Genomic DNA, 19541 nt, shown 5'->3' with positions numbered 1-19541 from the left:
GATGGATGGACAGGTCTCAGTAAGCCTATCAAGAGGCTTATGCTATTGATCAAACAATCAGATGAAATGCAAAATCACAGCAATGCTATATTCTGGCTGATGTGCTCTGAATTGCTGCTGGCATAAACAAAATCCACTTCAAAAGGGAAGAGGTGACGCACATCATTGGAGTTTCAATGTGCTGTGTCATGCAGTGATGGGGTTTATAGGTTCCTCCCCAGACCCCATTCCCTCTTTCTCCACACCCCCACATGTTCCAGCCGTGCAGAAGTCAGGCTCTGCCCTGTAAAGAGGCAGGGGGGGGAAATCAGTGGGAGTCCTTGGTCTGCTCCTGTGCATCTCCAAGTGGTCAGCTCAAAGAAGCATCAGAGAGGAGGCCGAGCAGTGAGCAACTGTTCCCCTCCATAGGCACAGGACTGGTGGGGAAACAGGGAAAGCAATTGCTCCTCTAGTGTTAATAATGGGGTTGCAAACCATCCCCACTCTGAACGACTTCCTTTTGCCTCACTTGGGTTGGGCCCAGCTCAGCTTACTGCCAGGACACAGCTCACTGAGGTCAGCTTAAGCTGCAAAACTGGAACTCAATTTTATTTTCACTTGTATTCTTATGCAACTGGGCTCGCCTGTGGGAAATTGACACGAGTAGCATTTTAGAAATGTTACCTCTCCATTTTCTTCCTATTGGTGGATTTAAGATTCATAAGTAGGGTGTAACATGGAGAGCAGACACTACACACTTGACTTGTCAAACAGGTGTGCCCAGCAGCACAAGAATATATGTACTGACTGGCAGAGAGAGAGAGCAGCATTGGAGTCAAGAGCAAAGATAGGAACAGGCGAGTGCTGTCCATTCCTTGATGAACCCACTCTATCCTCTGCAAACTCACCTACATCCAAATGTTCTATCCATTCTCCCCCACCCACATAGGAATGCATCATCCGGGACAGTAACCCCAGCTGATTTAGAGTCGACATGCACTCCACTCACTGCCACTTTGAATGCACTCGTGTTTAAAAAGGGGTGTTAGAAGTGCTATAGTGCAGAGTAGAGGTTGACCATAACAACTAGTGACATCCTCCACAGTGGGCAGAAACAGACAGAACATTGGGACGTGGGTGGGTGGATACTGGAGAGACAGAGCACCATTCCTGTTCTTCAGAACTTCTAGCAGTTAGATAAATATGAGGAAGAAAGGAATAGGTTTTTTTTTTTTAAATTCACAGGATGTGGGTGTCGCTGGCAAGGCCAGCATTGATTGCCCATCCCTACTTGCCCTCGAGAAGGTGGTGGTGAGCTGCCTTCTTGAACCCCTGCAGTTCGTGGGCTGAAGGTACACGTTGTCATAGCGTTTTGGTACAACAGAGTGGCTTGCTAGACCATTTCAGAGGGCAGTTAAGAGTCAACCACATTGCTGTGGGTCTGGAATCACATAGGCCAGACCAGGTTAGGATAGCAGATTTCCTTCCCTAAACGACGTTAGTGAACCAGATGGGTTTTTACATCAATCCGATAGTTTCGTGGTCACCATTACATAACCACTATGCTACATTCCCGATATGCTAATAGGATTAGATGACGAGGGATGGGAGGGGGCCTCATGTGGAGCATGGGCCGGATGGCCTGTTTCTGTGCTGTATATTCTATGTAATCAATGTTTGTTGCCCATAGTTTAGCTGTAGATCTGGAGAGGTTAATTTTTTTTTTATAAAGTGAACGAGGAGGAAAAGAGGAAGACATTCAAAGTTGGAATAGATTAACCCAATGTTCTAGCAGATAAAAGGCATCTTCCAGTATAATGCCAAGCAGTACAGACCAGGGCCGGTTCCTAGTCCTGGGATAGCAGATCTTAGCTGCTGCAATCAGCACCCTGAGGCCAAGGAGGAAAAAATAATAATAAAAAAAAATCAACTAGGGTCCCCATTCCAGATCACTAGCCAATATCCCTGGTGAGGACAGGATCAGGTTTGATTGGGATACTCCTTTGCTGAATAGATCACTGGCATGTGCCATCTCGGCTCACACAAGAAATGGCTATGTGTCTGAGGCTCTGGTGGACTACCAGGACCCATGAAAGTGTACCATAAAACAAAATCAACACCTTCAGGAGAGGAGGGTGGAACACTGGAAAATGTTACTTAATAAAAATAGATTACAACAAATAGCTCACAGGGTGTTTTCACAATTGCATCATCACTTAAATTGAAATTGCCTAAAAAAGGTTTTGATTGTTTCCACAAGAGAAGATCACTGTAGGCCTGTGTTGCCAAAAAGCACAAAATGGAACATGTTATGTAGCTGGGGCAGTTCAACTGATTCTGCCTCCAAGAATTGCAAAATAAGCAGTACCAGGTTACCTGCCCAGGCCTCAGGACAAGTAGGAGTTTGATGACAGGAAATCACTCGTCAAATCTGATGAGCAATTTTTGAATGGAGTGTTTTTGGCTAGTGCTATTTAACATTCTAGGGTCTCACAATCAAGCCCAATCCTGTTCTCATCCAACACCCACATACTTCTGGTAGCAGTCACTGGATAACAATCAAGAAACTTGTCCGATTTTCCCCCTCCCTAATCAAGGGACTCTGGGACAAATTCCTATGACCCAGTGTACATTTATCTAACTCTTCAGAAGAACATGCAAACCCAAGGCCATCTGGTCTATATTAGCTCTGCTACACACTGCCTTTCCCAAATAAGCCATACACCTTTATGAATGTGTTTGAAAATGAATGTAGAACATTGAATGTTTCCACTTGTGGGGAAGAGCATAACTAGAGGCCATCGATAAAAGATAGTCACCAAGAAATCCAATAGGCAATTCAGAAGAGCCTTATTTACCCAAAGAGTGGAGAGAATGTGGAACTCGCTATCATGGAGTGGTTGAAGCGAATATTATAGATGCATTTAATGGGGAGGCTAGACAAGCATATGAGGGAGAAGGGAATAGAAGGTTATGCTGATAGATTTAGAGGAGGAAAGACAGGAGGAGGTTCGAGTGGAGCATAAATGTTGGCACGGACTGGTTGGGCTGAATGGCCTGTTTCTGTGCCGTATATCTGATGAAATCCAGCAATCAGTGATTGAAGTCTGGATTTGAGGTCAGTTCATCTGGACAATCTCTACAGGTCATTGTGTTATACCTTTACAAAGGCTGGGGCTCTTTTCTCTAAAAAAAAACTGAGGGATGACCTAATAAGGGGTCTTCAAGATGAAAAGGTTGAGAGACAGAGACGATGTTGCCACTTGTGGGAGAGATCAGAACTACGGGCCATAAATACAAGACTGATAAATCCAATAGGGAATTCAGGAGAAACTTCTTTATCCAGAGAGTGGAACAGGGATTATTTGCGGTGAATAGCACAGATGCATTCAAGTGGAAGATAAGCGCATGAGGGAAGGATATATTAATGGGGTTAGATGAAGAGGGGCGAGAGGTGGCTCATGTGGAGCACAAACACTGGCATAGACCCGTTGGGCCGAATGGCCTGTTTCTGTGCTGCAACTGCTTTGTAATCCTGTAAACAGAGCAACAACTGGATGTGCTCTTCAACACTTAAGATATCAATGCTGTTGTACAACATGAATTCTTTAGAAAAATGTCACTCAGTACATCTCATCTGTTATCGGCTTTTTTGATACTTTTACATTTACTTGTCTTTATATAGCACCTTTAACATAGTAAAACATTTGAATGCAAAATAGTCAAAACTTTGAGTGATAGTATATGGGAGGCTGAAAACATCAGGTGACTGTCCAATGGGAATTAACTGGGAAGTTTGGAAAAGAAACGAGAGACAGCAGGAAGTGGAATTCACCTCACTGCACACACTTACACGGTGAAGCACATCTACAGGGATCGTGCTTGTTCAGGTAATGCTCAAGAGTATCCCAACCTCCTCCGACACGCACCATCACATGATTTCTCAGAACCTTCAGAAATAAAAAGGAAAATTCTTAGTTATTCCGCGACCCAGTTCAAAGCAAATGGTTTCTAAATATTCAATTAAGCTGTACTTCACTTTATGGGCGAGATTGAAGGGTTGTAGGAACAACATTAAAGCATGGTCACTGCCAATCACAGAGAAGGGTTGCAGAGAACATGCACATCAGTAAGCAATCCCATGTTAGGTGTAACACATCTGATAGAGGGTAAAATGTCCCACCTGCTTGATAGTCATTTTCTACATCCATCATCCTTTAGGCCTCTGAGCAAACCTGCTCTTTTAGTGCTTATCCACTTATACCCCACTAAAAATGTTATCTATACAAATGTGGAGAAACAGGATTGTGTAATGACTGGTGGGTTGGTGATTGGATCAGCTAATCAAGCAGTGTCATGTGCTGAAGAACCAATTACTCTGGAAAAGCAATTTCAGAAACAGACACCAGGCAATTATTTTGTTCTATACTCCAGTTTCCTGTGCCCACTTACTCCATGGCCTGCTTGTATTCCACTTGCTCCCTAGATTGTCTAGACTCCCAGGTTTAACCTACCTCCCCTTACCCCTCTGATGGTCTTTGGCCCTTGCCAATGGCTCGCACCTTGTCTGGAACCGACCTCTATATACATTTCCAGAATTCCATGCCCCAGCTCGTGAGCAATGACCAGAGATAAAAAGTTATTTATTGTTGAATGCTGCTGGTTCTGGGATATGCACTCAGTAATGCGTTGAGGGGAGATTCCCAAAACTCATTTCGTGTAGGACGGAGTAGATCTGGGCTGGATTCAAACTATTATCCAGAGCTGAAAGGCGAATGCAGTAATTTGCTGCGCCACCCTGCTCTTCATCTATCACAACCACCCCCTCCACTCAATGCAGTAATTCGCTGTGCCACCTTGCTCAACTACCCCCGCCTCCCGCAAGTTCCACTAATTTGATTTACTTCTGTTTATTTTCCAGTTGCGGGTTATGTGATTTAGCGACATTGCTGAATTTCACCTACAGCAGCCACATTTTGGACAATCGAGAGGGGACATTGCCACAGTTATGGTCTATGCTGGAACATAAAGAAAAGGGATATAGAATAACATCAGCAGGCCTGCTGAATATTTATTCATTCCTTTCTCTGATTTTATTTACGGGGATCTGGATAAGTCTTTGAAATAGGAAGAATATAATAAAGTAAGGGGGAAAGTGGCATTAGGGTGCACAGCGCCAGTTAAAGAGCTGGCACCAACACCAGTACAGACAAGATGGGCTGAACGGCCATTTGATAGTGTAATTTCTACCACTGTGATTTCAGTTACGGTTATAGAATCATAGGTCATAGAATTACAGCACGGAAGGAGGCGATTTGGCCCATTGTGCCTGTGCCAGCTCTTTGAAAGAGCTTTCTAATTAGTCCTGCTTCCCTACCCTTTCCCCATAGTCCTGCAATTTTCTCCCCTTCAAGTATTTATCCAATTCCCTTTAGAAAGTTACGATTGAGTCTGCTTCCACTACCCTTTCAGACAGTGCATTCCAGATCATAACTTTATCATAAAGAAAAAGTAGCCAAATTATATTGTATTGAAATTATGCTGCATTGCAGCCTATGGGAAAAAAAATGAATTTAATTTCCCATCAGTAGTAGCACAGCACTAATAAATCTTGCAGAGCACAGCTTTTTGTATGTTCTAATTCCAAAAGTGCCTCAAGTTTGTGAAACTTTTGAATATCCCAACAGAGGTTAATTCCAATGAGTGGCTGTTGCAGATCTGCAGTTCCTGTTTAAGATGGCAGGACACTTTCCTCCTGGGGTTGGGGGCCTCTCTATCATAAAATTATGAGATGCCTAGGCGATAGAGTGGAGAGAAAGGACCTCTTTCCCTTAGTAGAGAGGTCAATAACCAGGGAGCATCGATTTCAAGTAATTGGTAGAAGGATTGGAGGAGAGTTTAGGAGACCTTTTTTTCCACCCAGAGGGTGGTGGGGGTCTGGAACTCACTGCCTGAAAGGGTGGAAGAAGTAGAAATCTTCATTGCATTTAAAAAGTACTTGGATATGCACTTGAAGTGCTATAACCGATAGGGCTATGGACCAAGGGCTGGAAAGTGGAATTAGGCTGGATAGCACAGACACAATGGGTTAATTGGCCTCCTTCTGCACCCTAAATTTCTATGATTCTATGATCACCCAACAGCAGAGTCGCAACTAAAACGCCTGAACTTGCATTTGTAGGAGAAACAACATTTGTTGGGAAGGAGAGGCTCCCCCACAAACAAGCATTCTAAAAATGATTGCCTTTGTACTTGCTGGGCGTCTGAGCTGAGGTTCTGCTGGAAGATTGACAGAGGCAACCTTTGACTGCCTCCTATGCAAAACAAGTATGGACAAAGTCCACCGATGCATATCGTAAACAGTTTTTTCGTGTGTTGAAGGTGGAGTGCCCAATCTGGTACCGTTTTATTTTTCAGTACCTCCTGGCAGCTCGATGTTTGCACCATCAAATCATGCTGTACTTTAAGGGTTGCAATTTCTCCCTTCCTTCCAGTCCCAAATTCTTAACATCCACTTTGTACTGCCCCTTATAGGAGTAAAATTCAAATGTTTTGACTACCCTTGCTGTACGGTAGATGTATAAATTTAGAGGTTCAATGGACCAAATGGTGGAGGCAAGAAAAAAGGAGCCAGAACCGGTGGTTTAGCTCTTCAACGTCTCATGTTATTGGTACAAGCCTTGTGTAGTAGTGTTACACACAGCTCCCTCACCACAGTGTACTTGTGACTGTACTTAATGTTGTAATAAACAAAGTTAAAATGGTTATGGCACAAGGCTCTTACTCTGATGAAGATCAAAGTGCTGGTCTCACCGACTTTATATTTACCCTCAGATACTTTTGTCATAGGGAACTGTGATGGACAGGAGCAGTGGCCGAGGATCTCACGGACCTGAGGGAGAAAAACAAAATCATCACATTAATAAATGCAGTATATTGGTTTACATTGAATTTCTCCAATCTTCACAGCCTTTCCTTGTATTATAAATAGCCAACACTGCCAAGATCTCCTAATTTTATTTGTTTTATATATAGATAAAAACATTTGCAGTTATAGTAAGTCTTGACTGATTTCACAATAGTACAACCTACAATACATTCTCCAGGACAAGTTCTGGTCTTTATGAACAAGCATCATCTACTGCTGAAAAAAAGTTAAAAAAAACACACAAGTAGAAACTTGGAATCAGAGCAATTGTGAACTCTGTTCCTATTGATGTAAAGAGAACAGAGGATAAAATAATGCAGTGTTTTCTGCAACGTTGTTTAAAGAGACAGTATCCCTTCAGTTAGTGAGAAGAAAAATAATTAGATAGAAACTAAGCCTTGCACATTGCAAGGACCAATTCACAGTACGACTGAATGGAGAAATGCAAGTTGGATGTCCCAACCCAGTATTAGCCGTACTGCGCAGGGTGGCACAGAATGGAGAGAAATTAGCAATAGTGCCTGTGCCAGACTGCTCGTGTGTAGCTCATGACAGTCAGCGAAGAGTGATGTGGACACAGGCTAGAGAATTAACTGCTCAACTGCTCTTTTAGCACAGATGATGATCTGGGGAACAGGTGAGTGGGGGTGGGTTTGAAGTCCCATGAAGAAATTAGGCTGGGGAAAGGGACAGACTGTTCCTTACTGGGCAGCTACATAGCCTCTCAAAGACAAAGAAAAATGGAGGCTTATTCAACATGGACGATACTTTTACTGATGATCAATTGTGTTTCAAATGAGTGAAAAATCCATTACCACCATTATGAACATTAGCTAAAGTACTTTAGGATTATACTGAATTTTCACAAAACACCCATCTAGTGCCCACCCCACCAGTTCAATGGATTAGAACATTCCAAAAAAGCAATATTCTTCAACTTTTGGTTTCAATGCCATTGAATGGCCTGTCTGTGTGTGTCATCCAAAAAGTTCGAGAGGGTTGCATGTGTAGGAATAGGATAAGGCTGAATGTTCACAATCAGCAGGGAGAGAGTGCTCCTGTGCGCAGCACAAAATCCATTTGTAAACTGCTAACCTTTTGTTGCTAGTTTTGTGAAATTTTCTCATCATTTGGTATAAAGTGGCTGGTGAAAAAAAAACTGAGTACATGCCAGCTGCTGAACAAGCGAGGCAGTGAGCTGTGTAGCAGGATTGTTTGAAGCCGCTACACCATGCGAGGCAAAAATGCAAGTTCAGGCAAAAACCTAAGAATGAATTTCATGACTAAAGGACTAAAAAGCTCCGCATGCTACCCACTGCTTAAATGTTACTTAAGAAGATATCAAGTTATTGACAATTAAGGAGCTCTCTGTATTTTATTACAAGGGTTTGAAAGCAACTGTGTATAAAATCACCCAAGATATTGTATACATAGTCCCACAGAGTGGTAGTGGTACTCAACTTTCAGACTCCCCACATGCGGAGCTCCAGATCTCAGTCAGAGATGTCTGGGAAGCCACCTCAATAATTCCCCATGAGAGAAGAGGGGCAAATTGGAAAGTACAGTCGATAGATGTTGCTTCAGCTGGCTAGCCAAGGTCTTTCCACAGGCTCCAGTCTACCATTAGTCTCAGGAGGAACAGCTATCCAACACAAGAAAATACTCTAAAACCGCACGAGATGCAAGTGAATTAATTTGTCGATCACCTCTGAAGCAGAGAAAGAGTCATCGTCCTCTCTTCTAAATAATTTCAATGCAATAGGCCCAAGGTTGGAATGCAGCTCCCCTGTACATCGTATCAGTTCGAGCTGCATTTCAGTGAAGGCAGAATCGGTGATGTATGGAAGATGAAATATTGTTGTTGTTGCAACTTGAAAGCACTGAGCTCTCTGCACATCACCTCATTCAAATTGTGTTTAATGTTTTTAATGCAGCAATAAAGTGCTCATTTGAAACAATGTGAATCACAGATTTTCCCAAGGCAGCTAAACTCTTGCTGAATTGATACACGTGCTGAAAGACTTTGAACACTTAATTTTGTTGTCATCCAACCATAATGTGACCCAACGGTGACTATTAGATTTTGGTGAATGGAGTGGGGAGGGTTTGGCAGGTTTAAAAAACAATTTATACCAAGGTTGTATCGGTTAACCAAGTAGAGTTAGAATTTCTGACTTTATTTTCTGTTTTTAATACAGGTTGAGTGTCCAAAATCCGGAGTTCCGAAATTCGTAATGTTCCGAAATCCGGACTCTTTCCTCCCCACCCCCTTACCTCAACCGCCCGACCCACCCGGCCAGGGCGTTTCTGGATTCAGGTCATCCAGAAATACAGGATATCCAGAATGGCCTCGGTCCCGAGGTTTCTGGATTTTGGACGCTCTCTACCTGAACAGAGTAAACAGTGTCTGTTTTGAAGATTTCCCAAACGAGGACAAATCATAGCATTTAGTTCAATGCAATTTCCTCCATAATCACATGCCCAGCTACAAAGTCATACTGTGACCTAGCGCCATTCTATTTTGTTTTCCAGCAATCAGCCCACTGGCATCTGAATTAGTGGCAGTGTCAAATTACTGCTGGGCAAAGTGAGTGCAGTTAAGTGGCAAATTAAGATAAAGCTTCCATCCGGTACCTGAACCACAACAGTAGCATTTACCAAAACCATCATCGTGTTCGGCTCTTTATTTGCAATGGTACTTCTTCAACAGGATGTTTTCAACAAGCACAATGAAAACATTTGAACACAGTAATATTGCAGAAACAACGGTCACAACATGGGCTCGGGTTTCACTGGCCATTTGAAATGTCGCAGCCCATGTAGAAACATATACAGGATCCAGCACCTGAGCTGCACACATTTTCAAAACGCAACAAATTTTTCTCTTCATGATTGATAAAGACATGAAAAAGAGCACTACTGATAACTGCGCATTTTAAGCTGGAGTTTTCCTGACCTAATATCACCTCCCATCTCTCCTGAAGACAACACCTTATGTCGGTACATGGTTTCACAGGCTTTCAGGTACCTCAATGGAGTGGCTATTCTTTATGCACGTTTGGACATGGAGTGTTGATAGATCACATGACAGATGGAGGGGGCAGGAAAATCTGAGCCAATCCCAATCAGATCTCCACACAGGTATTTTCAGCAGCAATCATTGGATAATGACAGGAGTGGCAACTATGGCTGACTTTTCCCCCCCTCTAACCCAGGGCCAGTGAAGCCAATTGTGCTGCCACACCATCAACCTGCCCACGGCCAACTAGCTCAGTGAACACCAGAGATAGGGCTTTCCAATCTGTACAGGACCTTTCCACACCAACAATACAGGGGGAAGAGAAGGGAGCAGTAGGATGCTCATTCTTCAAATTGAATAGTGAAAGTTAAAGATTCATTCGATCATGTGAATGAGCCACAAAAAGCTGGGAAATTGGCCTCCGGGGCTGAGGGATATCACTCCTGTGAAGCATCTTGGAATGTTTTACTAGGTTAAAGGCACTATATAAATGCAAGTTATTGCATCTATATCCAGCCTTGGAAATTCTGAGGAGGTTACAGTCTGATTAGAAGGCTAGCAACCACAGTGATTTTTAAAAAATTCATTTGTAACTTTTTTTTTTTATAATTACAAAGCTAAGTTTTCAGCTGAATGTGGGCCTCTTGGAATACACTTTTGAATGGCAGACACTAAACAAAATAAAGATAGCACAGTGAAGATAAATATAGGTTAATGCTGACCAGAGGGCCCGCTGTTCAAACCTAAACAAGTTTCTGCTACCGAGAGAGCTATAATATATTTTTTTAAACAGCTTATTCTAGCAGCTGTTACGGTCTGTAAAAACAAGCCAAATCTACTGGTGTGTGCTAAACAGGAAAAGCACTTCTAATGACGTCTTTGGGATTTGAACAGAGGACAGGCCCTGAACTGGATCAGCAGAGTCATACCACCAATCCGCCCTGAACTGGTTGCACCATCTGCTGCCACAGTGCCCAGCGAGCTGATGCAAGTGAGGCACATTAACCTGCATCGTCACATGTCTGTACTCGTGTAGTGGCACTCCACGTGCCGGAGAAAACCCTGCGTGTGCGTGTAGCTCACTTCACCCAGTCATGGAGCATAAAATCTGCTCACTGCAACAACTTATATTTATATAGTGCCTTTAACATAGTAAAATGTCCCAAAGTGCTTCACAGGAGTGTTACAAGACAAAAAAGTTGGCACAGAGCCAAAAAATAAATTATGACCGATGAAGGTTTTAAGGAGAAAAGAGGTAGAGAGGGGAAGAAGTTTAGGGAGGGAGTGCCAGAGCTCAGGGCCTAGGCAGCTGAAGGCACAGCCACCGATGGTTGAGCGATTATAATCACTCGCATTAATTAGCAGCCTTGTGAGGGGCGGGGGAGGCAGTCAGACACACACGTAAATAGTTAACCAGTTTCAAGGCCCAGTACAAGGTCATTCATTACTAGAATCCTGGCTGCTTTCCCCCCCCTCCCTAACCAAAGGGTTCTGAAGCCTTTTGTCGTGCCCCTGCTGCTGGCTTGGCCCAGAACAGTGAACACCAATGGGTGCAGAGTGAACCTGGCACCATCCTAGTCTATATGGCTCAGCTACTCACTGGATACATTCGCTTGGCTTTCATTTTAATTAGCTTTTTTGTTAGTTATTTACTCAACCGCTTCAGGTCCCCTCTCCAACGTCAGGAAGAGCAAGTAAACTGCTCCTGGGCCTCTGAGCGGCTTCAAGGATGTTAACAAAAATAAACCTGGGATGACTTGGGTGGTAAAGGATCACACTTTCCCTGTGTAGACAAAAGACTTGACAGATCAACCGCGTGGGTTCATTACTGATATTAAACTACTCGGCAACAGTGTATAAATGTACCAATGTGCTATGTCAAGTTGTCATTTAACAGCAAATTGGTATATATTTTTTTCCGTTAGATTTAACACACTTACTAGCATATTAATTGGTCTAGAAATTGACAAGAAATCACTGTGGTCAATAAATTCTTACCCAAATTATAAAATTAAATCGCATAACAAAATCATTACATGACTTTATATGTTGGGTCAAATTTTAACAGAGAGCCATCTCATTATAACAGTGCGTTTTAAACAATCAGCAATGTGGGTCTTCATTGCACACTGTACAATTACAGCATTAATAATTTAGGACTCAAATACATGAAGCCAATTTATATTATGCATAGCTAAATATTTGCATGTTAAAATGCAGTGTTACATTAGCCCAATGAAGATAGAGTGATCATTTGAAAGTCGCACATCATTACAGTTGAAGTATTTATCAGTCAGACTTTCATTAACTTTGTCCTGTCAACATTCATCACCATAATAGCTCCTTCATTTGCCTTCAGAACACACAGCTCCTCAAGCCGAACTCAGTGTTCTCATTTTTCACTATCTGATTACACATTCAGCCCAATTCCAGGAGTAATAAAGGACATAGGAGTCATAAAACGAAATGGCGACCAATCAGGATCACCTAAAAGAATAATTCAGGCGATAGTCTCAAATCCTTTTCTTATATAAATAGTGCAATAGCACAGTGGCCGCGAGTGATTCAAAGCAAGTTCCAAAGGTTGGTCGTTAGTCTGAGTTGGCTGATTTTACTCCAGATTGGTGATGTGAGCAATACATTTGGCTGAAGCATACATTGGCGAGCGAGCGAGAGAGAGAGCTGAAAACACAGCCAAGATTCCTAAATTCTGTCCAGTGATCCCTGCTGGAAGGTTAATAGTCTGCTGACATTCGCTGTCTTTGCTTCGACATCAAGTATTGCTACTTGGGTGAGGGGATGGACTACGATCAACAGGATTTGAGCCCCTCTGAAGAGTGGGTGAAAACAGCAGCGAGTAACAATTGTCCTGTGGATCCTTATAGTTCAATAATCTACAACATTTAGAAATGCCACTATTATTGTAGTAACTATTTCACTTGTAATGTTCCTTTTCAGAGCTTGATCACTGGGGCATTCACAATTACTTGCTGGTTCTGCTTTTTTGAGTGGATAAGTACAAAGGTGCAACTTTTCACAATGCCATCATGAACAGAGAATTTTCAGACGTGACAGTTTATCCAACCAAGTTATCAGGCTTGCAGAAACTCTGGCTTTTGTTAAGAACACTAATTATTTCAGGGTGCAGTGCATAAAACCTAAAATGCTTAGTTATATGGATGGGCTCCCAGCTCTAATTCTTCAAAAGGGAAGCAGGCAAGGTATGAGTTTTCCCATTCAGTTTTATTTTGATGATAAAATCCATCACCGATTACAATTCTGCATTCATCCCCAGTCTCCCTCCCTGATCGAAGTCGGACTAAAAAAAAATGCCCCCTTATTTCAATTAGTGGACAGGAACTCTATATAAAACGGACACAAGTGGAAGCTGCTAGACCCCACAATTTGTGCGCTGAAAATGCTTATTTTAAATTATCCTTTATAATCTTGCTTGGCCTGCTTGTGAGGAATGCGTTTAAAAATACCACACGCGCATTTCAGTGTTTGTTTACAATCTGAAGTTTACATTTACATCAGAAATAACTCGAGCCCTTCTGGCAGACTCACAATAAGCTTTGGAAAATGTCACCTCGTGCTGCAGGAGACCCCACATTGACTGACAGAACAAGAGCTCCAAGTCTCACAAGCAAAATATTTATGACTTGAGCAGGGGGCAGACTGGCCATATGGGATAGCGGGAGATTTCCCCAAGTACTTTCTGTGGACAGTTCAATAGCGCTATATCAGCGGCAGGCCCTTTTCCGTGAGAATTCCAAAGAATCCTCTCGCTCTCTCTCTCTCTTCCCCCCCCCCCCCCCCCCACCCCCACAACCCTTTCGTGGGAGCCAGTCCATACCTGGACTCAAATCAAAACTGCTGAACAACAAAGATTTCTAAATATCAAAATGGTCACTTTTGCAACACTTCACCCTGTAACAATATTGAAATATTGCATACTGCCCCATTTTAATGCGTTTAGTTCCTCCCTCCACCCCATTTACTGCACCACTCTAGCTCAAAAGGGCAGCGGGCAATCTACTTCCAATTTCTGCCCCTGCTTTTGTTGGGAAATGGGAAGCATTCAGCTTCTGCTAAACATCACACAAATACACTATTCCCGCTGCAATATTTCACCCATTGTCCCCCGAAGATGTTGAATGCGGTTCCTTGCCCAACAGACTTTACCACCGAACATCAGGGTGGTCATTGTATAATATCCGTGTAAACAGAATCACCATAATAGTTCTGTACACAAGATGTATGAGTTTTCGAACAATGCAATGAAACAAAACCCAATATAACTACAAGTTCCAACTAGGTGGTGTAATATTACTCCAGACATACAAGATTGGCATCAGTTTCTGCCAGTCATGACACCCAACACAGGGGAAAAAAAACACCATGGGCCAAAAATTTGTGGCTCTTTTGGGACAATCTCGCTGTAACTTGTGGGAGTGTACTGCATGGGCCACAGATACAGAGTCCTGGCCTTGTTTGGGTGTGTCTGGGATGGCTGCTCAGGGTAGAATTTGCAAATGAGGCAAGGAGCGGGGGAGGCTCTCTAAGGGACTTCCTATGTTCCCATCACTCACAGAAACCTGGTGTAAGCAAGGACAGGTATACCTACCCAAACAGGGCAAGAAGGGCACACCTGGGAGACCAGGCAAAGATTGTGGGTTGGAATCCTAAAGAGGCCATTTTTCTATTATACTTCCCATGGCAGGCAAGCACCTACCATTGCCATAATAACGAACATGACCCCACGAATTCTGGTGATGTCAGCAGCGCAGGTTCCAGGCAAGCACACCTTGGCACTTAAGAATGTGCCCTCCCTGCAAATTTCTGACCCCAAAAGGTCAATAAATAAAATGAACCCATTCTTGAACTCCACACATCATATATCGGAGTGCATTTCAAGAACAGAGCACACCTCAAAGTGAAATGGCACAAGTCATCGCAAAGCCTTGATGATGTGCAACATGCTCCAATTATGTGCTATTCTATAAAGATACGGTTATTGTTCAAAATCAAATGGCGATCACATTGCATTTATGACAGTGCAAGGACAGAAAGAGATGTTGAGGACAGCAATACTTAACTGAAAAAAGCAAATTATAGCAAGATATAAAAAGGGATCTTGCCCACATTAAATGGAAGGAAAAATTGACAAACAGAACTGTGTATATCATCAGCAATGGTGGATAGGGTTCAAATCAAACATGTTTGAATAAAGAAAAATGAAAAAGGGATTGCATTGAAGGCTGGGGTTCCATGGATGAATAGGGATATTAAATCAAGCCTAAAACTAAAATGGAGAAATGTTTTAGTGCATACACTGACCGGGGGGGGGTGGGGGAGGAAAGTGTTTAAAAATATATAGGAAAGCTATAAGATTAAGGTTAAGAGGGTTTACGAGAAAAAAAAGAAACAGAAATATAAAGGGCAATACAATGGCTTGCTGTATAGTCATGGTAGAGGCAGGGCGACAATGAAATTGAGCACGCAGCTTTAGAGAAGGGTGAAAAAAGTGGCAGAAATACCAAACAAGTTCTTTGCCTCAGTTTTCAGAGAGAAGGTGGATATTGAACTTGTAGAACCAGAGGTTGTCATTCAAAGAGCAATGGTTTAAAAGAGGTTATTGAAATTTACGGTTGGCAGGTCACCAAAACTTGATGGTTTAGATCGGAGGATCCCAAGGGAATGCTTGGAAAGAGACAGCGGAGGTTCGAGATATAATTTTTCAAAGTTCAGTGCAAAGTAAAATTGTACCAGAGGACTGGAAGGGAGCTAATGTGACTTCCCAAGCCAAGAAAGCATAGGCCAGTTAATGACAAACTACTGGAATCTATAATATAGCATGAAATAACTAAGCACTTGGTAGAGAGAGATATCCAGGACCAGTCAGCGCAGATTTCTAAAAAGACAGGTTACACTTGACCAAATTGATGGAATTCTTTGAAGAAACAACAGGGAGCCAAGCGTGTAGTTTATATAGCTTTTCAAAAAGTAATATAACAGATAGAGATATCATCATCATCATCATCGACAGTCCCTGATATACAGGATGACTTGCTTTCACACTAAAAAAGGGATGTCAAAGATAATGGCACATGGAATTAAGGAGAATGTGGCTGCGTGGATAGAAAGATGGTTGGATGCCAGAAAGCAAGGGCAGGGATAAAAGGACATTTCTCAGAATGAAACACTGTAGTGAATGGTGTTACAGAGGGTCAGTGTTGCAGCCATTCTTATTTGCTATATGCAGGTACTTAAATGATCTGGACTCGGGAACAGAGGGGAATAATGGGCCGACAACTGCGGCCTCACCGGGCCGGAACGAAGTGCGCACACACCTGGCGAGGCCTCACTAAAATCGGTTCTCAGGCGCATAATGCGCACGCGCCAAGAACAAGCTTTTTCAATCCGTCAATCTTTAGACAGATCCTCCGCATCCCCGGAAGACGGACATCCATGTGGCAGAGATTGGGCTATTTGCCCAACTCTTACCCAGCGAATGTCCTTCAAACTCTTATGCCTGGTAAAAGCAGACATAGCGCTTACTTTTTATCAGCGTAAGAGTTTTAAAACATTGATTAAATTACATTTTTCTCTAATTTTTATATTAAAAAACCTATCCATTAAAGCAAGTTTATTTTTAACCCTATTTAAAAAAAAAATTAAAAAAATAAATCTCAAACATTAAATTACATTCAATTAATTTTAAATGTGAACTGTTTTAAAAAAAATATATATATTATGCTGTGTTTCTTGTTTTAGGGGGCTTTTCTCAGATAGTAATGGGAGCCCATACAAATGTACGGGCCCAAGTTTTGGGTGGAGTTGCTCCAATTTTTTGGGAGTAACTAGTTTAGTTTGGAGTATCTTAGAAATCGCAATTCTCGACATTTAGTTTGCTTGCTCCAGTTCTAGCGAGTTAGTTTAGTTTAGTTTTAGTTCAGTTTTTTTTCCCCCAAAAGGGGGTGTGTCCAGCCACTTAGGCATGTTTTGCAAGTTTAGGCAGCGCAAACTTACTCCAAACTAACTTAGAATGGAGTAAGTGTCCACTTTTGTAAGTTCTGAAAAACCTTACCTAGAGTTAAGTTCAGTGCAGGCACTGCCAGAGACAGGGTGGGAAGCATTTAAAGCACCAAGCACTAAACAAAATAGTACATTTAAAACACGAAGCACTAAACGAAGCACAAAAAGTAATAAGCAATTAGTTAATAAAAAAATAGAAGGAACCCTGCACTAAAGCACCAAGACCAAAGTAATAAGCAATCAATCAATCAGTAATAAAAAAAAAAGATATCCTACTTTTATGTGAAGGGAAGGTGTTTATGTCCATGTCTCTCTCTCGGTCTGTGTCAGTGGAGGGGGAGGTGGAGTTGAACGGGAGGGGAGGCTGACTGAATGGGCGGGGGGGCAGAGGTTGAACTAAGGAAGGGGGTCGGGGGGTGGGTGAAGCGAAGTTATTTGGCTTTGATACTGATGCAAAAATCACCTCAACAATTGTTTTAAGTTAAAGATCTGAATCTTTCTGTAAAGTCTCAAAAACAGTTGGACCTACATATTTTCAAACCTGCATCATTCCAAGTGAGCCTTCACCAGATGTGTGAACGTTTTTTTTTTAATGAATCTTGGCAGCCTCTTCAGGTAACACTCCTACTGAAACCTCGACATGAGATGACAAGAATAGTCGGCTTCAGCTTTTAGTAAAGCTATTCAGTGCTCATTAGGGCCCCTCCCACACAGCCTGCGAGGAGCTACTGCACATGCGCATGTGCAGAGGTCCCTGCACTGTTTTCAGCGCCGGGACCTGGCTCCGCCCCCCCACCCCTTGTGCTGTGCTACGCCGAAGCCGAAGACATCCTGCGGAGCTCAGAGAATTAGAAGGCTAAGTTTACGCCGCCCTTTTTATTCTAGAAAGTCGGCATAACTAAAGGAGGTGCGCAGTTTTTACAGGGGCGGAAACTTGGGCCCGTAGTTCCCATTATCAATGAGAATACTAGATAAAAATTGGTGGTCCAGGCCCACGTGATTCCAGCATGTGTACACATACCTCAAAGTCATGTCCCATACACTGCACAGTGAATGAAGGTCTCCGACCGCAATCCTACGTTCCTCCGGGAACAGCAGCTATTTTCGTAGATTTTTTTCGGGTCGGAAGCATTTGTCCGAAGGAAGCCTCCGACCACAATTCTTGGCCCACTATTGAAATTTGCTGATGACAGCAAATGACAGGTATAACAGGAATGGGCATATACAGTCAAATGTAAGAAAATGTGAAGTAATGCCTTATTCTTTCAAAATGTAAGAAAAAGAACCTTATATTGTAAGTTTTTAAAAATGGAGTAGACAAGCTGGGATCTTATGCAGATACAAAGACAGCAAAAGGTGGCCGTGTAAGTAGATAAGGCCCTTAAAAGGCAAACTGAATCCTTGGTTTTATATCTAGAGGCAATTCATACAAAAATAAAGGAGGCGATGTTGAACTTACACAAGACATTCGTTGGGTTATATAGAGTTGGGGCACTCAATAATAGATTAAAAAAAGAAATGGAAATGGAGGAAGTGCTAATTTGCTAGGTTGTTACCAAGGATACAGGGGGTACAACTATGAAGAGAGACTGGAGAAGTCGGGGCTTTTGTCATCAGACAGTTGAGGGGTGAACATGTATGAAGAGTTAGAAGATAAATAGTGATAGAGAATACAAATTTGTGGTAATTCACAAAGAATTAAAAGAGATTAGAAAAAAAATCTTTACAAAGAGGGTGGTTAAGATGTGGAATTCGTTCCATAATTTGTTGTTGAATCAAGAGTCCATAAATTATTTTAAATATGTAATTATACAGTTACTTTATTAAAAAGGTATAGGGAGCGAGCAAGCTAGGGTGTGGGATTACACTAGGTAGCTCTTGTAGATACGTGCAGACTTGACTGGCCAAATGGCCAGTTTGTGCGCTGAAACATTCTAGGATTCTAGCATGGCTCATCAATGCTATATAGTCACTATGCTGTATGGATATTGAATTCACCAGTGTATGGTTGGACAGTGCAGTTTCTGTACTGTCTCAATAATACAATACAATACTATATTGTGGTTACAGTGTACGAGTCCTTCATTATCACTATAATTCCTACATTGTCAGTACTATATGGATTTAGAAACCCATTCATAGTGAAGAATGAACATAACTAAAATGTTGTGTGGCCTTAAATAACAGTACTTAATTTAATTTCTCTTAAAAAGGATAAAAATATGCAATTGAAGAAAACATCCCTGTTCTTGGCAGTTGTAACAATGAGTAATGCAGATAGACTAAAGTCAACATTCAACTTTGAGAGACTGGCTTAAAATCCAACAACAGTTTGATAATACTAAGTCTGGTTGTCCATTACCAATCACATGATTAGAAGGCTAGTTCGCAAACTATTTTTGGCACTGCGAATATGATACAATTCTGTTTTGCAGTTTGATGACTGCGACTACTCTGTTAGAGCAGATGCATTTTATTCTGTCTGAATAGAACAATAACCTCTGCTGTGTAATTTCCAGCCCATCCATCCCGCAGCCTGGGATGAATCGATGCATTTTCCCTTCCTGACTAGTGAGT

The 19541-nt window shown here is 42.2% G+C and overlaps 1 protein-coding gene across 1 annotated transcript in view; it reads right to left on the bottom strand.

Moving 5' to 3' along the window:
• Positions 1–19541, bottom strand: part of gas2l1 (growth arrest-specific 2 like 1) — a 76418-nt gene that overhangs the window by 33643 nt on the left and 23234 nt on the right. The window contains exons 2-3 of the mRNA XM_070887895.1: positions 6764–6871; positions 3833–3929 (exon numbers count right to left, since the gene is read on the bottom strand). Coding sequence (XP_070743996.1) covers positions 3833–3929; positions 6764–6871 — 205 coding nt within the window. The remainder of the gene's footprint in view (positions 1–3832; positions 3930–6763; positions 6872–19541) is intronic.

The sequence above is a fragment of the Pristiophorus japonicus genome, chromosome 8 (genome assembly GCF_044704955.1).
Source record: "Pristiophorus japonicus isolate sPriJap1 chromosome 8, sPriJap1.hap1, whole genome shotgun sequence".
NCBI classification, from domain to species: domain Eukaryota; kingdom Metazoa; phylum Chordata; class Chondrichthyes; family Pristiophoridae; genus Pristiophorus; species Pristiophorus japonicus.
This window is presented reverse-complemented; position numbering and strand designations above follow the sequence as displayed.